This window comes from Onychostruthus taczanowskii, unplaced genomic scaffold (genome assembly GCF_017590055.1).
Source record: "Onychostruthus taczanowskii isolate IOZ18803 unplaced genomic scaffold, ASM1759005v1 scaffold17, whole genome shotgun sequence".
Classification (NCBI taxonomy): domain Eukaryota; kingdom Metazoa; phylum Chordata; class Aves; order Passeriformes; family Passeridae; genus Onychostruthus; species Onychostruthus taczanowskii.
Window position 1 is genome coordinate 7636495 of NW_024498906.1, and position 21663 is coordinate 7658157.

General features: G+C 35.5%; 1 protein-coding gene across 1 annotated transcript in view; it reads right to left on the bottom strand.

Annotated features, from left to right (window-relative positions):
• CFAP47 (cilia and flagella associated protein 47) overlaps positions 1 to 21663 on the bottom strand; it is a 258908-nt gene that overhangs the window by 39057 nt on the left and 198188 nt on the right. Inside the window, exon 57 of the mRNA XM_041399915.1 lies at positions 21390 to 21485. Within this exon, the coding sequence (XP_041255849.1) occupies positions 21390 to 21485 (96 nt within the window). The remainder of the gene's footprint in view (positions 1 to 21389; positions 21486 to 21663) is intronic.

Genomic DNA, 21663 nt, shown 5'->3' on the forward strand with positions numbered 1-21663 from the left:
AGATGGCAAATAGAACAGACTGTAAACTTATAACTAGTTATATACATTACATTACATATTTTCATCCGTAGCTTAATGATGCCTGTTACAGGACAGAGCCCCTTGATTTGTTTTTTTTTTTTAATAGATTTTAATGCAGAATCCATATGATAACATTCTGGGTCATTCTGGCAGAAAATTGGTTATTAAAGATCATGAAAAGAGAAATTTTATAATATTGCTGTTGAAACAGATTGTATTCACATTTTTAATAAAAAAAAATCTGCTTAATAGAAGATGTTCATAATAATGGTAATTTTTATATCACCAGGCTTGCCTGCAGTTGTCAACTAACCAATTGATCATTAACTGCTAATACAGATTTATTTCATTATAATTTTGGCTAGTTAACAAGATAAAATAGGCATAAGGGCAAATATAATTTGCTTTTGTTTTTCTTTCCCATTTAGAGAATGTGGGCTAGCACACAGAAAATAGCTCTGTGTACAACTGCAACAAAAATCAGTGCTACCAGCTCCTATTTGCCTGGGAACATTTGCCTGGGTACTCTGCCAGGGATACCAAAAACTGATACCACTGGCTGATCCTTTGCCTTTGTGTAATTATTTTACTGCAATGAATATCCACAAATTCTGTATAAGAAATCCACAGCAAGTCCCTTTTCTGAACACAGGTACATGACATTTGGTAAAAAGCTTTGGGCTAGATTTTGGTAATACCTCACTCTTCTTTTACTGTCCTACAGCCCATTAGGAAACAGTTACATTTAGCAGAGTAAGCTCACTGACCCATTAAAGACTGCAGGCATCTGACTCAAACCAAGGGCTGCAATTTGAGTCAACTGCTTTACAAAGAAGTGTGTGGAGCTCTGCATCCTCCCTCATTTCATTTTTAGGTAACCTTTTGTTAAGCTTTGCCTCTAGCCTCCCTAGAGGCTGTTGGAAAACACTGATTCTGTAAAAGATTCCTCAGGCACTGAGCCTAGAACTCAGAACTGGATTAAATAATAAATCAAAATGAGTATATTTCAAATTCCTGGCTACAATTCTTTGGGACACTGCACTGTGGTTGAGTTCTGTGTAACTTTTGTGTCAGCCCTAGAAAGCTCAGTAGTGTGAGAGATAAAATTCAAGCAGCAGTGGATGCCTGTAGCTGTGATGCTATTTGGAAGGAATACAGACGGGTCAAGATGCATTTTTTGTCTCTATAGTAGATTAGGAAAAATGTTAAGAGCAAGCATACCAGGCAGTGCCATGGTAATAAAACTGTAATGGGAAGGAACAAAATGTTCTTCAAAATGTTATCCTCCCATTGAACTTTAACCTAAAGACATGTATTTTTCATATTAGCAAGGTACTTTGCAGGTAGATTTTCTAGATGCTGAAGCACATCTCCCTGATTCACTGCTATTAATTCTGTAGCATCTGAGTGCCTCCCATTGATTTTACCCAGAAGAAGAGCACTCAGTTCAGTCTCCTTTAATTGAAAAAGAGAGATGCGACAGAGTTCAGAATATCTTGTTTAAGTCTCATGGAGAATCATTTAGGAGAATTACTTATTTGTTTGTTTGTTTTCTTGATAGTTTCTCCATTAAAATTACTATAGCAGCATTTTGATTAAACCCACAAACAGCTCTGCTAAAATTAGCATTGGCCATGTAAATGTCAACTCACTATAATTAGGTCTGTTTTCTCCTATTATCCTCAGAATCTGGAAAGGACAACCTCCAAAATATCCATACACAGCAGCTGCTGCTGGGAAATTATTGCTAATACCTTCTCAAGGAACTCACCCAGAAAAGGAGAAAAGGAGAATTGATATCAGATAGCAAAGAGTGAGATACTGCCAGCACACCAGTATCCAAAATGTATTGACAAAGTCAGACCTAGGTATTAATTTCTTTTCATCTGCTGGAAGAGATAAAATCCTGCTTCACATATGAAAACTAAGATTTCTTACAGCACCTTCCCCAGAAGTGTTTCATTGCTAAATCCCAAGCATCTAATAAAGAACAGACAACATTTCTACTTTGACTCTTATTAAGGGTGGGTCCATTTTTGCTTGCATGTTTTTCTTTTTTTTTTTAGTGTTTCCAATGAGGCTGCTTGAATTTTTTATTCCCTTTCATAAAAACACAATCACAATCCCTTGTTATGGATTCTAATTTTAAAACTGTGAGAGTAGCAGCCTGTTAGTTGTGCTACAGCAGTATTATAACTATTCAGTCTCAATGAGTAAATATAAATAAATTTTTCTGAGTTGGCAGTCATCATACAACAGCCAACAGCCTTCATCTGTGGAGATATTCAGAATTTGACTGGACATGGTCCTGGACAATTTGATGGGAGATGACCCTGCTTGAGCCACAGAGGGTTTGGATGGACAAGATGATCTCAAGAGGTTCCTTTCCAGCCTACACAGTTCTGTGCTTCTAGAATTCTGAGGTCATGATAGATCAACAGGCTTTGTCTTGCTTCTGCTTTTAAGATGTCACATAAAATGCATCCTTGTTTGCAAAACCAGACACAGATACTTTTCTCAGTGAATTGCAGGTGATATGAAAAGCAGTGCACCTTACAAAGGGAAAGCATAAAGGCAAGAACAAGAGAACACCCTGACATAACAATTAGATTTTGGGTGCAATTAAAAACAAAGAAGCAGGATACTTCTAATTACATCTTCTCTGGGACAAATAAAATGGAACATAATGCACTTCAAGGTATTTCAAGTTCCATACAAATAGGTAAGTAAAAGATCTTATAAAATAACCATGCAAAATGCCAAAAATTAAATTTGCCTCATCCTATGTTTTAATATTTACATCATCATTTTCCTTCCTTCAGTAAAGCTCATTTAGGTAAGTAGGGTGCAAGAGAGGTTCCTTTCACAGATGGTCCACAATGATTGCATTTCTAGGGGACTCTATGCTTCATGAATTATGGATACTTGCTCCAAGAGGTAGAGTTGTGTTTTCCCCTTCCTCTGGCAGTGTCACAAAATCCCAGAATACCTGAATCTGGAATGGACCTCTGACAGACAAATGGTCCAATACCTCTCTCCCAGCAGAGTCACCTACGGACCATGTCCAAAAAGGCTTTGGACATCTCCAAGGATGGAGACTCCATAATTTTTCTGGGCAAGCTGTTTCTGTGCTCAATCTTCCTCAAAGTAAAAAAAAAAAAAAAAAAAAAAAAAGCATTCTCTCTGTTCAGATGAGATTTCTGTGTTGCCTGTCACTGGGCACCACTGAAAAATGCCTTTTTCCGTCCTTTTTGCATCCTCCCTTCTGGTACTTATGCAGAATAACAGAATCCCTCAGAGCTGATGAATTACTTAGTTGTAAAAGTTAAGTCATGAATATGCAGCTCAGATGTTAATAAACAATTTCACAAATGATTAGTTAAAACTTCATCAGTTGCTTTAAGAAAGACATGGCACAAATAAAGGCTTCACAGCATCACTGCCATAAGCACACAATGAAATGTATTAGAGCATGTTTATAAGATTTGTTCACCATTTTATGGATCTTGTATTAATATAATTTTGCATACTTCTGGCAGAGACTTTCTGGATTATTTGATTAAGATTTTTCATTTAGAATAATTTATTTCTGGTACAAAATAATGGATACAAGTTAAACACTTTCTATTTAGATTAAAATAAATGGATTGAGAACAAGGCTCAGTAATTAAATATGTTGTTTCATTTAATGCAATTTATTTTGTTTCTAAATGAAGCATGTCTGAAAGGCCAAGTATAAAGTTTTCCTTCCATTTATAAAATTATCCTTTTCTAACTAATAGCTTATATTGCAGTTTCAGTAAAAATCAAAACAATTATTTTGACAGATATTATATTTTGACCTATTATATTTATTTATTGTTGAAGTGCAGGAACAACTACGCTTACAATGGTTAAATACACTGAGGAAAAAATGTTGCCAAGTACAGTAATTAATTTCTCTGCTGACAACCAAAACAAGCAAAATCATACTTAAGATCTTTAACTCTGAGAAACTCGAAAAAATACATGTAACAGAGATCGTGAAAGTCACATTCTCTTACTGAGACTAAATAACAACGTTTTTTAAACCCAAATATAAAATTCCCATTTAATATATTTCACAACAAAGTCTCCATCACTTCCCAATCACATCTGATTACAAATTTTGATGTAATAATTTTCTACAGTAATATGCAAATCATGTGAAACCCTAAACTGATTTATCATAGATCACCCCTCTTATCTCTAACTCTGATACCTGCAGTTTTGACTTCAGGTAGGTATTACAGACCTATCTAAAAATCAAAGAGAAAAAGGATCAACATTCATATAGGAGCCACATTTCATTATATTTTACATCTCTGCTGTTACCTTATGCCCTTGTCTTGACACCATGGGGTTTCTTTGAAATTTTCCTTCAGGGGTGCTGGGGTGATGTGCTTGGGGTTCATTTGAGAGAAATCCAGTTGGGTGGCACATCAGGAAAGCCACATCCAAATGAAGGACACGAGAACAGTAAGGAAGCAAGGCTGAACTGAGCAGTACAGAGCAACAAAAGGCAAATGTCAGAGAAGGAAAATCATTGTAAAGCCAGGGAATAGTTCAGCAATAGGGATGGAAAAATGAATAAACAAAGCACATGAGGAACCAGCAAAAGGGTAACAGGCACAGACAGTAACTTGCAAAATGAAGCCACGGCAGACAGAGAGCAGGATGTGTGGAGAAGGCCAGACTGCTATACTAAAGTTATTTGGGAGAGGTAATGTTAAAGAGATAAGAGAAAAGAGTGAAGAATAATCAGGAATGAAAGTAGTAAGTTTTCTATTTATCCTATGGTCCAAATCTTGTTTTAAAACTTCATGGTGTACTGACAGTTCCTCTTGTTTTCTCCTTTCAAATCTATTTTTTCCCTCCAATAATCTGAGAGTTGGTAGATCTACCCCATCCTCCTTTTACCAGTTCATCTATTTTAAAATTGTTTATCATCCTCCTTTTCCTAATGACAATTTTACATTGATAAAACTCTGTAGATCATTCTGGCATCCAATATCTAAATGTCTGCAACATAGTAATATCTTACATCCAGAGTCAATGAAAGCAGGAGACAAACTTCAAAGCTGAAGAAAAAAATGCAAATCTCTTCCAAATCAGCACTGTAAAAGATGCAATATTACACCTCTTCTCCGAGTGATTCTATTTGTGACATACTAAACAATAAAAAAGTATAAACTCAGTTATGTTAGTTCAATTTTCCTTTCCTAAGCTAAATATTAAATTTGGTTCTGCACACTTTTAAGTATAATTGACATTCTCAGGAGAGATTAATTGATAAGTAGTTATATAGAAGACTAAAAGCTCGGTGTGGATGGAGAGTGTTGAGCTGAGTGGAGAGAGAAGATGGCCATATTTTTTAACAATAGGATCTTACATTCTCTACTTCAGTAACAGAAAATCTGCTCAACCTGCTCAACCTCTCTTGCCCCTCTGCTACAGTGTGTTAATTGTATTCTGTGTACAAAAAAACACTCTACAAGCACAACCTGCCTAGAATCTCAATAAAGTAGACAATCACCGCACAAATATTTCGAAAATGCAAGAGCCACACAAGAAATGGCATATGCTTCTTAAACAAGTGTGACTTTCAATTTAGTGCCCAGCCACTAAAAACAGCACCAAACCTTGTCCTTTCTCTCTTAAGAAAAGCTCATGGTACCCAAATAAAGTATTGGCAAGTAAATTACGACTATGACAACTTCCCTATTTCTTAACCTTTTTCTAGATTGAAACATACACAAAAGTGTCTTGAGTTCATGCCTGAAAGGAAACTGTAATTGCTTCAGTTCAGATGTAATTGAATTTCTGACATATGTCAAATATCTGATTACTTTTGATAGATGTGTTTTTACTTTCACTTTAAACTTCACAGATATATGTATCTCTTAGTCTGATCTGTGAAAGCACAGTCAAATTCTGAAGCTATGGCAGATTTTAATCAAAATCTGCAAAGTGTTGTGAAATCACTAATGACACCAGTGCTCTTACATCCTTCTACTTCTTACATGCAACCAAAAATTGTACTGCTTGCTACAAGTATTCAGAAGACATATCACACTTCATACAGCAGACAGTAACTGGAAATAGCGTGACTGTGAGTCACATTTTATATATACACACACACACACACACACACATATATATATATATATATATATATATATATAAAGAGAAAGAGAGAGAGAGAGGGAGAGAGATGAATTTTCATAATTCTGGTAAGTTCACTCTTCATCATTTGAGGCTTTACAGGTTTCTGTAGGTAAGGCAGAATTGATTTCTGCAATGTTATTTTAGTCTCTTCATATTCAAGAAAATAAATAAAGATGGTAAGAGGAATCCCTCTTTAAAAGTAATGTTTGCCCATTAATTTGACTTGCATCATAAAACAGTAGTCCAGTGAATGACAGAGCCCACAATATGCTACATGCATTTCACAGCTATGAACAGCAGTATTAATTGTAAGTGGACTAAGAGTAACTTCTTAGCCTATCAAATTAGACAAATATTTTTATTGCTCCACTTTTGTATCCTTTTGACCCGCTCTGTTTTGTGTGCAACATGCTGAAATTAAACACGTGGCAATGCCAGCCTCAGTGTTAAACCATGACACTTGTCAGCAGGTAATCTCCAGATTCCAAAATTCTGAGGAAATTATTTACATTTATTATTCCATCTGAAAATAAGACAGGCTTAAATGAGAATATATATCAAGTTCCCACCTACAAAGAAGAACAGCAAATAAAATACAAAAGAAAATTCTTTTATTTCATTAAAAACCCCTAAGCAGAGTACCAGTTTTTAGAGCTGCAGGTTCAGTCTTTAACTATTCTAAAAGTTGGCCCCTTAAATGAAACTTTTCTCTGGATCACAGTTTTTCAGCTAGAGTTCTTTGTCCTTGTCCTTACAGGTAGAATATTCAAAGGTCAGCCAGGATATTGCTGCAATGTAACTGAAGCATTTGGGGCTTAGCTAGGAGCTGATGTCTTTGGAGAATGTGGATTTCACACAGAAAAAGCCTAAAACACTAACAACAGCCATAGACAGCTTGGTACTTAAACCAAGCACTCTTCTTAATGCCAGTTACAATTTCAAGATGTTTCTTGTGGTCTATGGAAGTGAAAAGGAAAATATAAAAATCATGGGCTCTGAAAACAAGGTTGCAGTACTCAATTCATAAAATTTTATGTAGGGATAGAAAATTCCTGAGAACAGAAGACGACCTTTCATTCTTTTTCTATTTATTAGGGTGTCGTTTTGATTACTTCCTTGGTCAGGGGAAAATGCAGTCAAAAAATAGCCTGGATGTCACCGCTGTTGAATTTTATCTTATTTTTAGGAATGAATACTGACTTGACTGCAGTGGCCACATACAGAGGCCAGCAATCATACTTCTAAGATGCCAATTTATAGAATACATCTTGTATTCTAACTGCTCTCATTGACATGCAAAACATGCTTCGGAGTTTATCAAGACCATCACAGAACAATAATTTTTCCCTGGAGGAAGTACAGAAAAAAAATCCATCAGCAATATTCTCTAGAAAGAAACTCTGTTGAGCTGTCAAATGCCTTTCTACTTCAACGACATTTTTGATTTTTATGGACAAAATGGTAACTTACATTGACTTGTTCTTTTTTTAACAAGTAATGATTTCTGACAGAATCCATTTTTTCAAACTCTGAAAATTCCCATGTCTACACAATATCATCTTTTATTGTCAGTGAAATCTCACATGCTACTTATGTACATTCCTGCTACTCAATCATTACACCATGTTAGGACACATCACTTTAGAAATATCCAGAAATATTTTAACCCTGCTACAAAGATCTGGGAGATGCTGGGTCAGTGAATATGACACTTGGCTACTCATCTGCAGACTCAGGTATAGCTACAGATCATATTTGAATGTCGTTAAGACTTAATTCAAGTAACACAATATTTTATCCCTTGAATTTCTGTGGTTAATATGATAATTATTACAATTCTCCTGGTCCCCTGAGGGGCAGTTGAAATGTGGTATGAGTTTCCAGCCATAAGGACAATTAGCAGCTCATGGCTGGGGACTGTGCATTGATTCCTGTTGTGTGAACAAGGTTAAAATCATCCCTGCAGCTGTAATTTAAAGCAAACAGTAGTCAAATATCCAATAAATATATGAGCTGCTGACCTCTGAAATTCAGAGATTAATATAAAGGGATATACTTGAGGGCCTAATGAAAAAAAACAAAATGTTTAGAAGCAAAAATGTAGGAAATGAACTAGATTAAAAAAATCAAATAAAATTAAGCCTAAAAGCAGGAATTAAGATATTCTGGAAGGGATCAAGGACCCAAATTACTTGACAGCGTCAGGATGATTCTGAATCATACAGAAGACAGGCTTTGGATGACTCAATGGTAATTGGGAGCTGCAGTGTTTCTGAAGAGGGGCGGCTGCTGCAGATCCTGTACCTCTCAGTGAACCCAGAAATGGAAACCATTTGGTTTCCAATGGAAACCAAATGATACACTATCAGCCACAATTCAGAAGGCAAGATGACTACTTCATTTTCACACAAAATACAAAACAAACGTCAAAAATTTAGCTTTTACTTCTTTTTTTTTTTTTTCTTTTTTTTTCCATGAACTGTTTGACTTCCCAGTAAGAGACCAGTTTTCTTTTGATTCAGGAAGGAAGAAAATGGATAATTTCTGATTCTTTTCCAAAACTTATTTAAAATATAGCCATAGATAAAACTGCAATACCTTTCTGGAACAGAAAGAAGACATTTTAGGTCAGTAACTGTAACTTCCTCTGACAATAACTTGTGGAGAGATAACTGGGAATGGAAATTTTCATGCAAGTAACTTAATCGAGATAATACATTTTAAATCTGTCAAAACAAGAAGCTGCCAGCCTTCAAATCTAAGCCATTTTTCCTCTCCATATGGCTTAGACTCCAAAGCAGCTCAAGGCACAAGTGATTTGCAGCCAAACACTGAGAAAAGTAGTAACAAATGCATTTCCCAACAGCTGTTTGTCATAGTGCGAACTGAAGAAAAGCCAGAGGAAAAAAATCCTCTGTGTAAAGATGACAAGGAACAGATCTTTACAAACTGTCATTTGGTATCAACCTAAAGGAAAAAAAGAAGTTTATTTTCTGATACATGGCAGCAAGGAGTTGGAGAAGAGTAGAAAAAAAGAGTTTTAAAAAGAGCAGTTCATTTTCCTACAATCTATAGCTTTTTCTGGTTGAATATATTGGGACTCAAAATGTAATTTCCTTTTTAGGTATCTTCCTTTTGTATATAGACTAATGACCAAAAAACTTAAAATGCTGACTCTTTAGAGTCAATAGGCTACAACGGTAAAGAAAAGAAAGCTTGTACAGTTTGTATCTATTGATGGTATTTGACCTCTTGACCCTGTTTTCATGCTGATGTCATAAAAGAATAAGAAAAATAATATAATGGAAATTTGGAAAATGTTAATTCAGAAAATTCAAAGTACTTATTTTTTCCTTTTTGGGTTGCATTATTAAAGCATGTTTAAAGCATATTTGATTATGCAGAACTCTGCAGAGATCTTTTTTTGTTTCTTCACAGCTAAACAGTTCAGTAACTATGATCTCCTAACTTGAGTTAAATACATAGAAAGAACTCATTTGAAAAAATCAAGGTTCAGTCTCAATAACTCTTCTTGAACAAGAGAATTTAATTAGGAAAAAACACAGCCACTTGATTTAGAACTTGTCAGCGATAGTGGATCCTCCACATTTCATTGAGAATTGTTCTGAGAATTAATTAAGCTTATTGTTAAAAATAGGTTTCACTTATAATTTGTCTACTGAATAACACTGACTTGTTTTAAGTCCTTGCTTTTTTCTGTGACACTGAATGCTTCATCACCAACATTCTGCTTTTTAGAGAGACAGGACAAACAAATTGCCCCCAAAATACTCTTTGGTCAGTTAAGTAATTAGGGATCAGTGAATCTCTCCCTCTCATCTTGAATCATTTAAACATGCTTTTATTGCAAAGAGGAACAACAACTGCAGAAGGCAAGCCAGGCTAATTAACACTGTATATCAAATAGAAGGACGTTAGAAATAAATAGGCTTCAAGAAGTTTGAAAAAAACCCCCTGCATTTCCTCAATCAATGGAGATTGGCATCAAAAAGCAGAGGTACCAGAAAGCAGGAAAAAAGGCACTTCCACTTAATTCAGAGCTGGGAGAACTGGGTAAATCTAAAGATCAAAGAAAGAAAAATAACACAAAAACTAATCCTTAATTTGGAAAAGGGATAAATCAGTAAGAAGAAAAGATTAACAGGATAGAGCTTGTGATTTTTCATTTGAAAGGATGTAAAGTAAGCTGGAAAGCTAAGGATTATCCAAAATTTCCTCAACAGCTACTGACAAGCTATTATGTTGTCTAGTGTCATGTGCTATTATGTGTGATAAAGCTGATTTGCTTGTTTGTGCATGTAGAAAACACATTGTTGACACAGGTCTGAAAAACAGTTCTTTTCAGCAATCAAATTCTTATTTTCCTATTTAATGGAAAAGAGAAAATTGTATACAACGGCTAGAAAAAAAGAAATCGGAACAGCTCCTAAGAGGACAGCATGCAATTCAAGTTTTGGGTAGCATGTAGCAGACGTAATAAAAAAGGTAACAAACCTCAGGGATTAGCTGAAATTACTGGCACTTACTGTGAAAAAGGCAGCGCTACCTGTAATTAATAGATATCAATCTTTATGGGCATATAATCTTTGTTTTATCTTAGTATCTTTCTGAAGGAGAAAATTACTTAATTTATAAGGAATTTTCAGTGCTTGTGAAGAAATCAGATAAAAGACAATTCAACATCAGAAATTGTTGCAATACTATAGTTTTCCTCTCTGTAAAAACATTCTTATAACACAAGCAGGTGAACAAGGCAATCAAAAAACATTATTTGCATTCTTTAAGTTCATCTATTACAAAAAAACCTTTCAAGTTAACTACACTGATTTTAACACCTTTAAGAGGCAGTTAATAGCTCCAGTTTAGAGATAAAGGAAACAGTCACATCATTAAATTTGACAGACCTCTTGATGGTTGCATGGGATAATTTTCATTCTACGTCTCCTTTTGGACTTTGTATGAAAATTTGTTTTCCCAATGCTTCACAAAATGATTATGAAAAGAGATTCTTCTTACCTTCCAAGCCTCTGGGTTTTATTCTGAAACAACCATTACTTTAGTAAGGGAAAATCTTTATTACACTTATACCACTGTTTCTCTGGTTTAAAATTAATAAAATGCTAAATTCCTTCTCTCAAGGAAGAGATTTGTGAAAATAAAGTTTTCACAAATATGTAAGTACCTTAACAAGATGTAAATGCCGAAAGTACTTAAGGTTCAGTCCACTTTCACTACACATATACATTTCAGAGGTTTTAACTATTTTTGCAAACAGAGGTTTTACCTAATGTAGTATATTAACAGTAAAAAGAGTAAAATCCTTGAACATAAACTACTACATGGTAAAAACAATGTCCTAGCAAGAGAAGTTTGAGAAAGTAAAACCCTATTCCAATGCTCTCATGGCCCTTTAAATGTGCTGTCATTTCAAAATTGCCATTATTGTGCAAAGAAGTAAGCTTAATTTCCCTCCTCTCAACAGATGATACTAGGCCAAGTATGTGATACTAGACTATGAGTGTAATAAAGAATCTTATGTACATTGTTAAGATAAACTTTGCTGTTCAATGAAGCATTTTGCGCTGCATGCTTTAGTGGTTGTGAGATATTACTCCTTCATATAGTAAAGGTCACAATTCAAACACTTTTCAGCTATTTGCAATGTAAGTCCTGGTTCTGCATTTCTCTAAGAACACACAAATGATGTTCAGTACTTGATACCAAAATGCCCTCTGTTGATTTACATACTATGGCTTATGGGCAGAAGAAGCATCACACTGAACCAAAGGCAAAGTCTGGCACATCTCTGCCTTTCACACACAGCAAACACAGCAGAAGTGCCCGCACTCTCTTCTTCCTGTGCTGGTTTGGAGCTTGCATGGGTTTTTGAGCTTGGTATCAGCAATGCTTTTAAAGAACTAAATATTGTTTAAACCTAAATATTATTGTAAGATGCAAGATTGTTGCTAATGTTGATGACTGAAGGTATCAACCTGATCTTCAGGTAAACAAGAAGGATTTCACATAAATATTGTAAAAGCTGAAAATAAGATCCTGTATGCATCATAAAAGGCAGAGAAGAAAAAGACAAAATTTTGCTGAGATTTATATGAAGAGAGAAGTGGTATTAGTGATATGCATTCTTTTTGCAAATACAGTCAGGCAGGTACAATCCCAATGGCTTTATCAAAACAAAACGGGCCCTGCCTAATCACTCCAGCTTTGTGACAGAAAAGTAAATCAGGGAATCCAAATTCCCCCTGGTAACTGAAAGATATCCATTTTAATGAGATTGTGAATAATTTATTATCTTTCCCATAAAAAAAATATATTTTGAATAATTTGTTAATCTTAGTAATAGTACAGCAAAATATCTAGGGAAGAATGAAAGCAGCAGAGTACAAAGCATATGATGTTCATTTTAATTAAATTATTTCAAATTATTTCCCCCCCCCCTTCACAGAACAGCTTTAAAGACCCCATTTGGCAAGAAACTGAGCTACAGCATTATTGGTCCTGGTTATATCTTATAAGCAAGGAGAAATATATAATTTTGAGGTGAACATATAGATTATGGGCATACCAAATTATTTATCAATCCAATTAGCCACACAAATAATCCTACCTCTATTCACACCAGAGCAGTTAGAATAGATGCCTGAAATACACATTTATATTCCCTGTAATTACAGTGCAAGTGAGGCAGATGTTTAAATTTAAATTCTTTGTTATATGGGGATTGTCTTACCTACCTGAAATTCATCAGATTCAAATATGCTACTGAGCTGAGACTGAACAACCCAAATGCATCTTTCCCTATAATGAATAATCTGACTTGTGAATGCAGCTGCTAGCAGCTCTTATTTCAATTAATCATATAACCCTACCACAAAATCAAACATATTCTTAAAGACTGTATAAACTTTATTATGGGATGTTTAGGGAAGGGAACACAGACCCTTTCAAATGTTACATCTCCTTATTCAGCAAGACCTTCTCTGCTACTTGTAAAAAACGTTGGATCTATCCATCACATACAGTGCAAAACTACAGCTCAGACAACACTGACTTCACCAAGGAGAAAATGCACATCTGCATGCCCAGAACATTCTGACAGCTTTCCTAACCAAGTCAACTAGTCCTGACAACTTTTGACTAAAACAATGAATAAAAAATAATACTAAAAAAGCTCCCTCTTCTTTCCTTTCAATTTGCTCCTGACTGCAATTCAGACTGAGATTTCACATAATTACAACTCAGAACATTTTCAGACAGCAACAGAAATATGTATCTATTGAAAGGTTGTACAACTCTAAGTTGAGAAAGTAGACCAAAGAATTTATAGAGCTGTGGAAAATGTGTTAATTGTTTGGCAGGACAATTATGGAATGACCTGATGGTATAAATTTGATTTGTATGACTGGGTTTTACAGAAATACAAGATAAAAAAGAGACACTCTCGTGTAACACACCTGAGTCTATGCTACATTGCACAGAATTCCAAAAGGGATTCCAGGCAAATCCTGCTGCTCACAGCAATTACAGAGAGTACCAAGGGTTTGCAATAACATCTTACCCTTATATTCTAAATATCTGTGCCCAGTGACTCCTCACACTGCACTGGAGGCTGGACTTCTAAGAACACCTCATGCTACTTGGGATGAGAAAAAAAGGGCCAGGACAGGGACTATCATGAATATGTAAAAAGCTTAACACCTGGGAAATAAGACCTTTAAAATCAAGCTGAAGTACACAATTTTCTCCAAGCTAAATTCTGATTAAGAAAAACCTTGACGGTTTCCTGACTTTCAAGCATGTACCACTATATTGAGAATTCTCTTAACATTGTGGATAAAAAATTGTTGTTTAACTACTGAATGCATGCTACATTTATATGCATGTATATAATTTTACTTTCTCTTAGCTTCTGTCTTATACTGGACACCCATTCTTCACTGACTAAAATTAAAAAAAAAAATCAATGAAAACATTTGACAAAAAATGTTCTAGAAAAACTCAGTATATGAAAAAAAGAACATTAGTTCAACAGTGTAATTACCAAGCACTTTTAAGGTGTAAAACATCAAAGTTCAAAGATCAGTTTCAATAATGCCTCTAGCATTTATGCTTTAAAATAAAATCTGTGCCCTGGACAGTTACTTAATAAGGTAAGTTTAAATTGGCTACTCTCTTGGAAAGTATACAGTAATTAAAACAAACAAACAAACAAAAAAGCCAACTAGCTCTTCTTTCCCTCAAACCCTCAGACCTACTTTTGAAAAGCTTAAAATATTATCATGATCTTCCATCTCCAAATGTTCTTACAGAAAAAGTTCAATTTCTTTCCCACACGTACCCCACTTCCTCATTTTAAAATGTTAAGGGAGTATTGTCAAGAATTCTGTAATTGTTTTCAACCTCTATAGGAAAAACAATTCTGTAATTTTCAAAATTTCCATAATTTTTTTCTATTAATACCAATGCCAGTAGGATAGGGTGAGTTTTTTGTTGTTTCTTTCATTTTTAGTCTTTTATTCTCTCCCAGCAAGGTTACACAAGCATCTCCAACATACCTTCCATGTTTCTCAGAAGTCAAGAGCTGGATAAATAAGCAAAGTCAACTTAGAAACACAAATTTTAAAAAACTACAAAATCAACAGTTTTAGTTCCCAGTCAGCAAATTAGCTAGTTTAGGGCAGGAGGGAAACCTACTCCTCACTGTATGTTTGGGGTCCAGCATGGATGTGGAAGCATCTTGCACAGATGAATTAATGAGAGACAGAGATGTCATTGTTCCAGGAGCAGAGGAGGATGGGGGAAATGGAAATAAAACAGACATCCAGAAAATCAAGCCACTTAACTCACTCAAGAAACAACTGATCAATACTGCTGGTAATTTCCCCACTGTACATGTGCTGCTGGAAACAAAAGATTAGTGCAGATAATTTTTTATAGCCAATTTAAAGCTAGACATAGATTTAATGAGTAATTTACAGGTTGAAACAAATCTGTATCTCTGGCGTTTTCACTGGGTTTATGACCTAAGCAGGTGAAGGCTGGAATCAAGAATCAGGAAGAGGGAATGAAGCAGTTCTGTTTTATTCAAGGGCACATCCTGACTCCATCTTGTCCATCAACAGCTGTTATCAAATAGATTACCAGTAATATGCTATTCAAAGTCAAAATTAATCACCTTTTCATTTTCTAGTTCTATTGAAATTGAAGGAGATAACTTCTTACCAAGGTATAAAACATAGCAGGTATTTTAAAATAGAGAAATAGGCCAAGATAATGTGAAATAACAGCCTCCCCTGAGGAGATTTGCATAGTTTAAATGCTCTGAAGTACTGTACTGGATGTTCAGTAACAAATCATGATATTCTGAAGGAAAACTACTGCATGGCCTAGCTAAAATCTGTGAGGCAATTATAGCCTGAAAATCTGTTTTTCATGATAAATCCACATGGGAAGTCTTCTATTCATCTGCATGAGACTATGAAAAATCTGGCTTTCTGATGTCTTCCCTTCTTTTATTTGCATCCTGAATATCTTTCTTTTCTTTTCTCTTCTTTTCCAACATCAGGAGAGCATGCTGAAATAGATAAACCATTTCCTTACCCAGTGAAGGGAATGTACTGTTCTACTCCTTCAACTCACAGGATTGTTTTTAACAGAACAGTAACTGAGAATTTTTGCTTATTGTTACAGTGCTGCCTTTCGCTTCCTTAACTAAATTCACTAGAATGAATTCCTGGCAAACACATATAAAGACTTGTCTACAACATATAATCTGTAAAGAAAGTAAAATTCAAAAAAAAACATATAATAGGCCAAATAAACATATATAAAATATGTACAGCCTGAAGAGATTGCAGAGAAGTACAAAGAAAAATCCTTAAGCTTTGTCCTTCTTTATATCAGAAGGCATTTCTGCCTTAAAACACAACACAAAAATTTCCCTACTGGTTCTCCCTACGTGAGGGCAGCCTCAGGTGTGCTGTGGCTTTAGAGAGCTCTCCAAAGTTTTCCTTGCTGACAGCAGAGACAACCAGCACTCAGGAATGCCACTAGCTTCAACTCATTGATTTTGTCAGCACATCTCTCTAGAGATAAATATGGCTCAGACCACACCATTTGTGCTGTCATCTCCCAGGACTGAGTAATGACACCCTGTTTCTCTGTCAGCTGTAACATGAGGACACTGCTCTTTCAGAATGGTTTCACAGGGGACAGGCAAGCCAGGGTGATTCAGCAATCAGGAAAATGCCATGTACATGGATTAGGCAGGGATCCTACATGTTCCTTTCTGCTGGAAATTTCTCAAAGCACATCTACATCTGTACAAGCTTCCACGTACCATGATAGTACATTGGAGAAAAATTAATATGGGAAAATGCCAGCTGGAGGTTTAAACATGGAACAGCCATACAGACAGATACCCAAATAGGGCCAGGAAGGGAAATCATTGTGTCTTGCACAGACACAATGAAATAGCTTCAAGAAAGCTATTTTGTGGGGAGCATAAACAGCAATTTCTTCAAAAGCACACGTAATTGTTTGAGTAGCAAGTCATCTGCCAGTGATGCAGAGTCTAGCTAGGTAGAGCAGAGCACCACTACTTTGGATTGATTCTACTGAGAAAAGTCATAAGGTATGAGAAAAATAGCTAAGAAACAACTCAAGGACTCAGTAAAAAAGTTCTGAAGTGAAAAGCTATAAAAACATCTATGGAAAGAAAACAAAGAATCAGAAGGTGGCAATATCATGGATGAACCCATTCCAAGACAATGACTGACCTGGCCTCAAACGGCTAATGACAATCTGGGCAGCAAAGATACATCCCATGTCTCACTGGGAATACTGACCATGGCAATACCTACCCTAGCAGTGTGTTAGTCCTGGTTATCTACTGCATGTATCAGAGCATAAAACAAATCTGTGTATTCTGAAATTACACAAATACTTCTTGCAAAGTCTCTCTCTAATGAACAAAAGATGCCCACACCAAAAGTGATCCCGGGAGGAAGGAATCTCATACTCTAAGGAGGATAGGTAGGTTTCTCACTCAGAGGATAAATCCAGTGAAGACAGTATTAAAATATTCTCAGGAAGCTCCTGGTTAAGTGACTACCAGGGACAATTACCAATCCACAACAGGATACAGCCTGCCAGTAAACCTTTTTCTGACAGACTGGTGCTGAGGACATATGGACCACAAATTTTTCTAGATATCCAACAGCCAGTAATTCCCCATCTAGATGTAGTCTCCAATCAGCCAGCCTCTATTCAATACTCATAGTAACATAACAGCACTGAAGTTAAGCCTGACTTTGCACACTGAATTGACCCTGGAGTTAATCCTGGACCCTCTCACAAAGCCAGCCCTAACAGCACCGAGAGAGAAGGGACAAAAGCAGTAGCAGGGTATAAGAAAAAAATAAGATGTTAAAGGCAACCTGATCTAGCAAACTGTGTACCTTCCTAAAAATGACAGACAGTAGAGTAGAAAGAAAAGATGATTTGCAGTCCTAAGAACTGAATATACCCACAGATGGAAAAACACTATCAGCTGGAGCCACTGATGGTGGCCTTCAACAGAACCTCTGATGGAACTTATAAAGTGTAAAATTATTCCTGCTTGCTGTGAGGGACCAAACCTTGGTCATAAAATGCAGACAAAATGTAGAAGAGGAAGGCAAACTTAGTCTTTTTCAACGTGCTTTCAAAATAGTCTGCTGGAATGGAGAAATATTTCTCACAGCTCTTTAGCTTTTTTTCCTTTTCTCTGGCTCTTCAAGTAATTTCAAGATAATGAAAGCATTATAAAAGAAACAGAGAGGAACTAAGGACAACCAGGGCAACCAAATATGTTAGTTTTGTTGTTTTTTTCAGTCTTTGAAAGAAATAATAAGAAAAAACAGACTGTGCATGCAAAATTACTGAAAGAAAAAAGCAGATGTAAATAAGTATACGATTCAAGAAACAAATCTTGAAATCTAGTATTTTTAGGGAAATGGCCTGAGGACCTGAACAAAATTTATACCATTTCTTAGGTGAAAGTAGTTCAAAAGCCAAATTATCTGTAATCACAGTTGACTGTACATGACATTAAAAGTATGTTAAAATGCTTTCTCAAAGAATGTTGAATAAAATATGAAACTGTAATAGTAACATGCTTCCAAAGAACATACACAGAATTTTTCATATCTCAAATTTGATTGCCATCAACTGGTTTTACACTGCAGGCAGCTTTTTGGAAAATGTCTCACATTAAATATGTTTATTAAATATATTTCATCTTTCCTTCCTAAGTGGTTGGCAAAGTTAACAAATACATATATCTTAGACAAAACCAAAGTCAGAAGCAAAAATTAAGGAGTTAATCACAGAGTTCTCCACAGGGAAAGAGATAAACATGATACAGGTGACATGGCAGCTTAAAATATAAAAGTTTTAAAATACAGAACTTGTGCTGAAATACGGAGAGATATCTAAAAAGCATGTTCAGCCAGCTGCCCTGTTTACTGCTGCACCAAGTGGTTACAACAGAGAGGCTTATTGATCACCCAGAACAGCAGCTAAGCCATAAAATGTGATGACTGGAGGTTGCATGCAAAATGAGATCAAACCTTCACTCTGAGGAGTGGGTGAAGTGACACAGTTCATGTTACTGGGAAGCTAGGGCAGGGAAAAAAGATACTCTGCTCTCAGTACCAATTTCACAGCCGGGCTAGTATTTTGGATTTCTTGCGAAAGGATGATGAAAAAATGTCTCCTAGACTCTTAGACTATCTCAGTATCTCTGAATTTCTACCCCCAGCTTTTAGAGTGAGTGAGGGAAAAACAAGCAATTAAGTAGCAACAAGCACAGTTTTTCCAAAAGTGTGAATTTTGCTCGTAAAATGATCTAGCAATCAAATTCCAGCAAGTCTATCAAGAATACTTAGTTCCAACACATTTTCAAAGTATTATTTCTTTTTTTATAGGGAATAATGGTAAGCACTAACACCTGCATCTAATCTGATCTTCACCTAATGATCACGTCATTAAGATATTTCACACATAAAAGATGAGGAAAAAGTACAACTTTTAAAGATTGCTTCACTGCTCTTATATTTCTTATATTTGTGAAGAGATTACACAGTTTTACTGTGTACATGAACTAGATTGTTTTGGATAGTTCCTCACTGCTTCAGTGGAAAAAAAAAATATATATGTAAGTTCATGGCAAAAGTCACAGCTTTTGTATTTGTCCATGTAAAATGTGCTGGTTTTGGCTGGGGTAGGGGTAATTTTCTTCTCAGTGGCTGGGGGGGGGCAGTATTTTGGATTTGGGCTGAACACAGTGATGATAATATAGGGATGTTTTTGTTACTGCTGAGCAGGGTTTACACAGAGCCAAGGCCTTTTCTGCTTTTCCTGCTGCCACACTGGTGAGGAGATGGTGTGCATGGGAGGCTGGCAGGAGGCACAGCCAGGACTGGTGACCCAAACTGACCAAAGGGATATTCCAGACCATGTGACATCATGGATCAGAGTGTGAAGTGGCAGAAAGAAGGAGCAAGGGGGGGATGTTTGGAGTGATGGGGTATGTCTGCCCAAGTCACTGTTAGATGTGATCGGGTCCTGGAGATGCCTGAACACCTGCCTGCCCTTGGGAAGCTGTGAATGAATTCTTTGTTTTCCTTTGCTTTGTTTGTGTGGCTTTTACTTCCCATATTAAACTGTTTTTATCTCAGCCCATGAGTTTTCCACCTTTTACCCTTGCAATTCTCTCCCTGATCCTGCTCATGGGGGAGTGAGTGAGTGGCTGCTTGGGACTTGGCTGCTGGCTGGGATGAAACTGCCAGAAACTGCCAAAAACGCCAAAAATGTATATATATATATATAAATATATATAAAAATGACATGACCTGCAGATCAATTCTTACACCTCTTTTTCTTCCAAATCCTTCTTTCTAGAACCCCTAGAAATGTTTTGAGGCATAGCAAGCTTCCAGAAGGAAAAACAAAAATAGTGCCTTGCTGGGAACAGTTAGGTCTGCAATAGCCATTACAAAATAAAGATCTGTCATCTACGGGAAAATCATAGCATATGGCAAATTTTTAAATGAAATTGTAAACAAGTGATCTTCATTTCATATTTCTAAATGAGGTCTTTAATGTGAGATAGACACTACTTGTTCAAGGAAAATGGTATGGCTTCTTCTGATATTTATATTAACATGAAACAGATGCTCACACATATTTGTGGGGGATATGAGCAAAGAAAATTAATTTATTTAGTAAATAATTGAATAGATCTATAATTTAACTGTGTGTTCTGAAATTAGAAAGCATATCTAAGAAGTAATCAATATAAATAACTAGTAGGAAAAATATTTAAAATAGCAACAGAAATCTACTACTCTTCTATACTACATCAATGAATCATTTTAAATCATTAAAATATGCAATTTCTGTGATAAACCAAGACTTATAATAACATCAGATAAATCATATAAATCAACAAATATCATATACAAGTCAAAAATAAATTTTGGTAACAATTTTGGTAATTACAGCACTAAAGGCAATTTTTTCCTTTCATATCCCATCTCAGATCAGATATGACCAGAAATGACAACTAAAATTTCATTCAGGATAATAAACCAAATAATTAAATTCTTTACAGATGCTGTTTTAATTGAAAAGTACTGTTTTCTGTATTTTCCCATGAAAAATTTCCCAGAAACTATAGACCAGAATTACCTTAAATAGATAAACAGACAAACAACAAATAAACAAAAGCAAAAAACAATACACAAACCCCCTGAACAAAACAAAAATTAGTTGAAGTGACTGAAAAGGCTGAAGAGAAACATAAGTGTGTTTAGAACTAAATAATTCTCTTTTTTGTTTTCTGTTAATCTGGTAAAAATTAAAAGCAGTTACAATTGTTCAAGTCTTTGATTTTTGGAATTTCTTTCCTCTTCTTTTTCTTTTTAAGTGATCTTCCAAACTACAGAAATTTTATTTTCAAAATAATTTTCTTAGAAATGACATATTTTTCCACTCTGGTACTTAATGTTTTAGGAAACTGTGACTTGTTGCAGATTAAGTTGATAAAATAAGCAACAATAATAGTTTAAATATATATTAAGGGTTAAGAAGCTACATACCTTGTGGTTGTTTAAACAGAAGATGAAAACCAGATTCTTTACAGGTGGCCTGAGACAGGACAGATGCACTCAGATGCTCATTCAACAGCCCCTCATCTAAACCAAAAAATAAATTAAAAATTATTTGTGGAAGTCCATTTAGAATTCAAAATTGATGGAACAATTTCCCTCATAAAACAGCTTCACAGACAAGTTTTATAAAATACATCCTTGAATGGAAGCACATGGCCCCTTTTCTCCTGCTCTGCTTAAAGGTTCTCTCAGTATTTTCCTC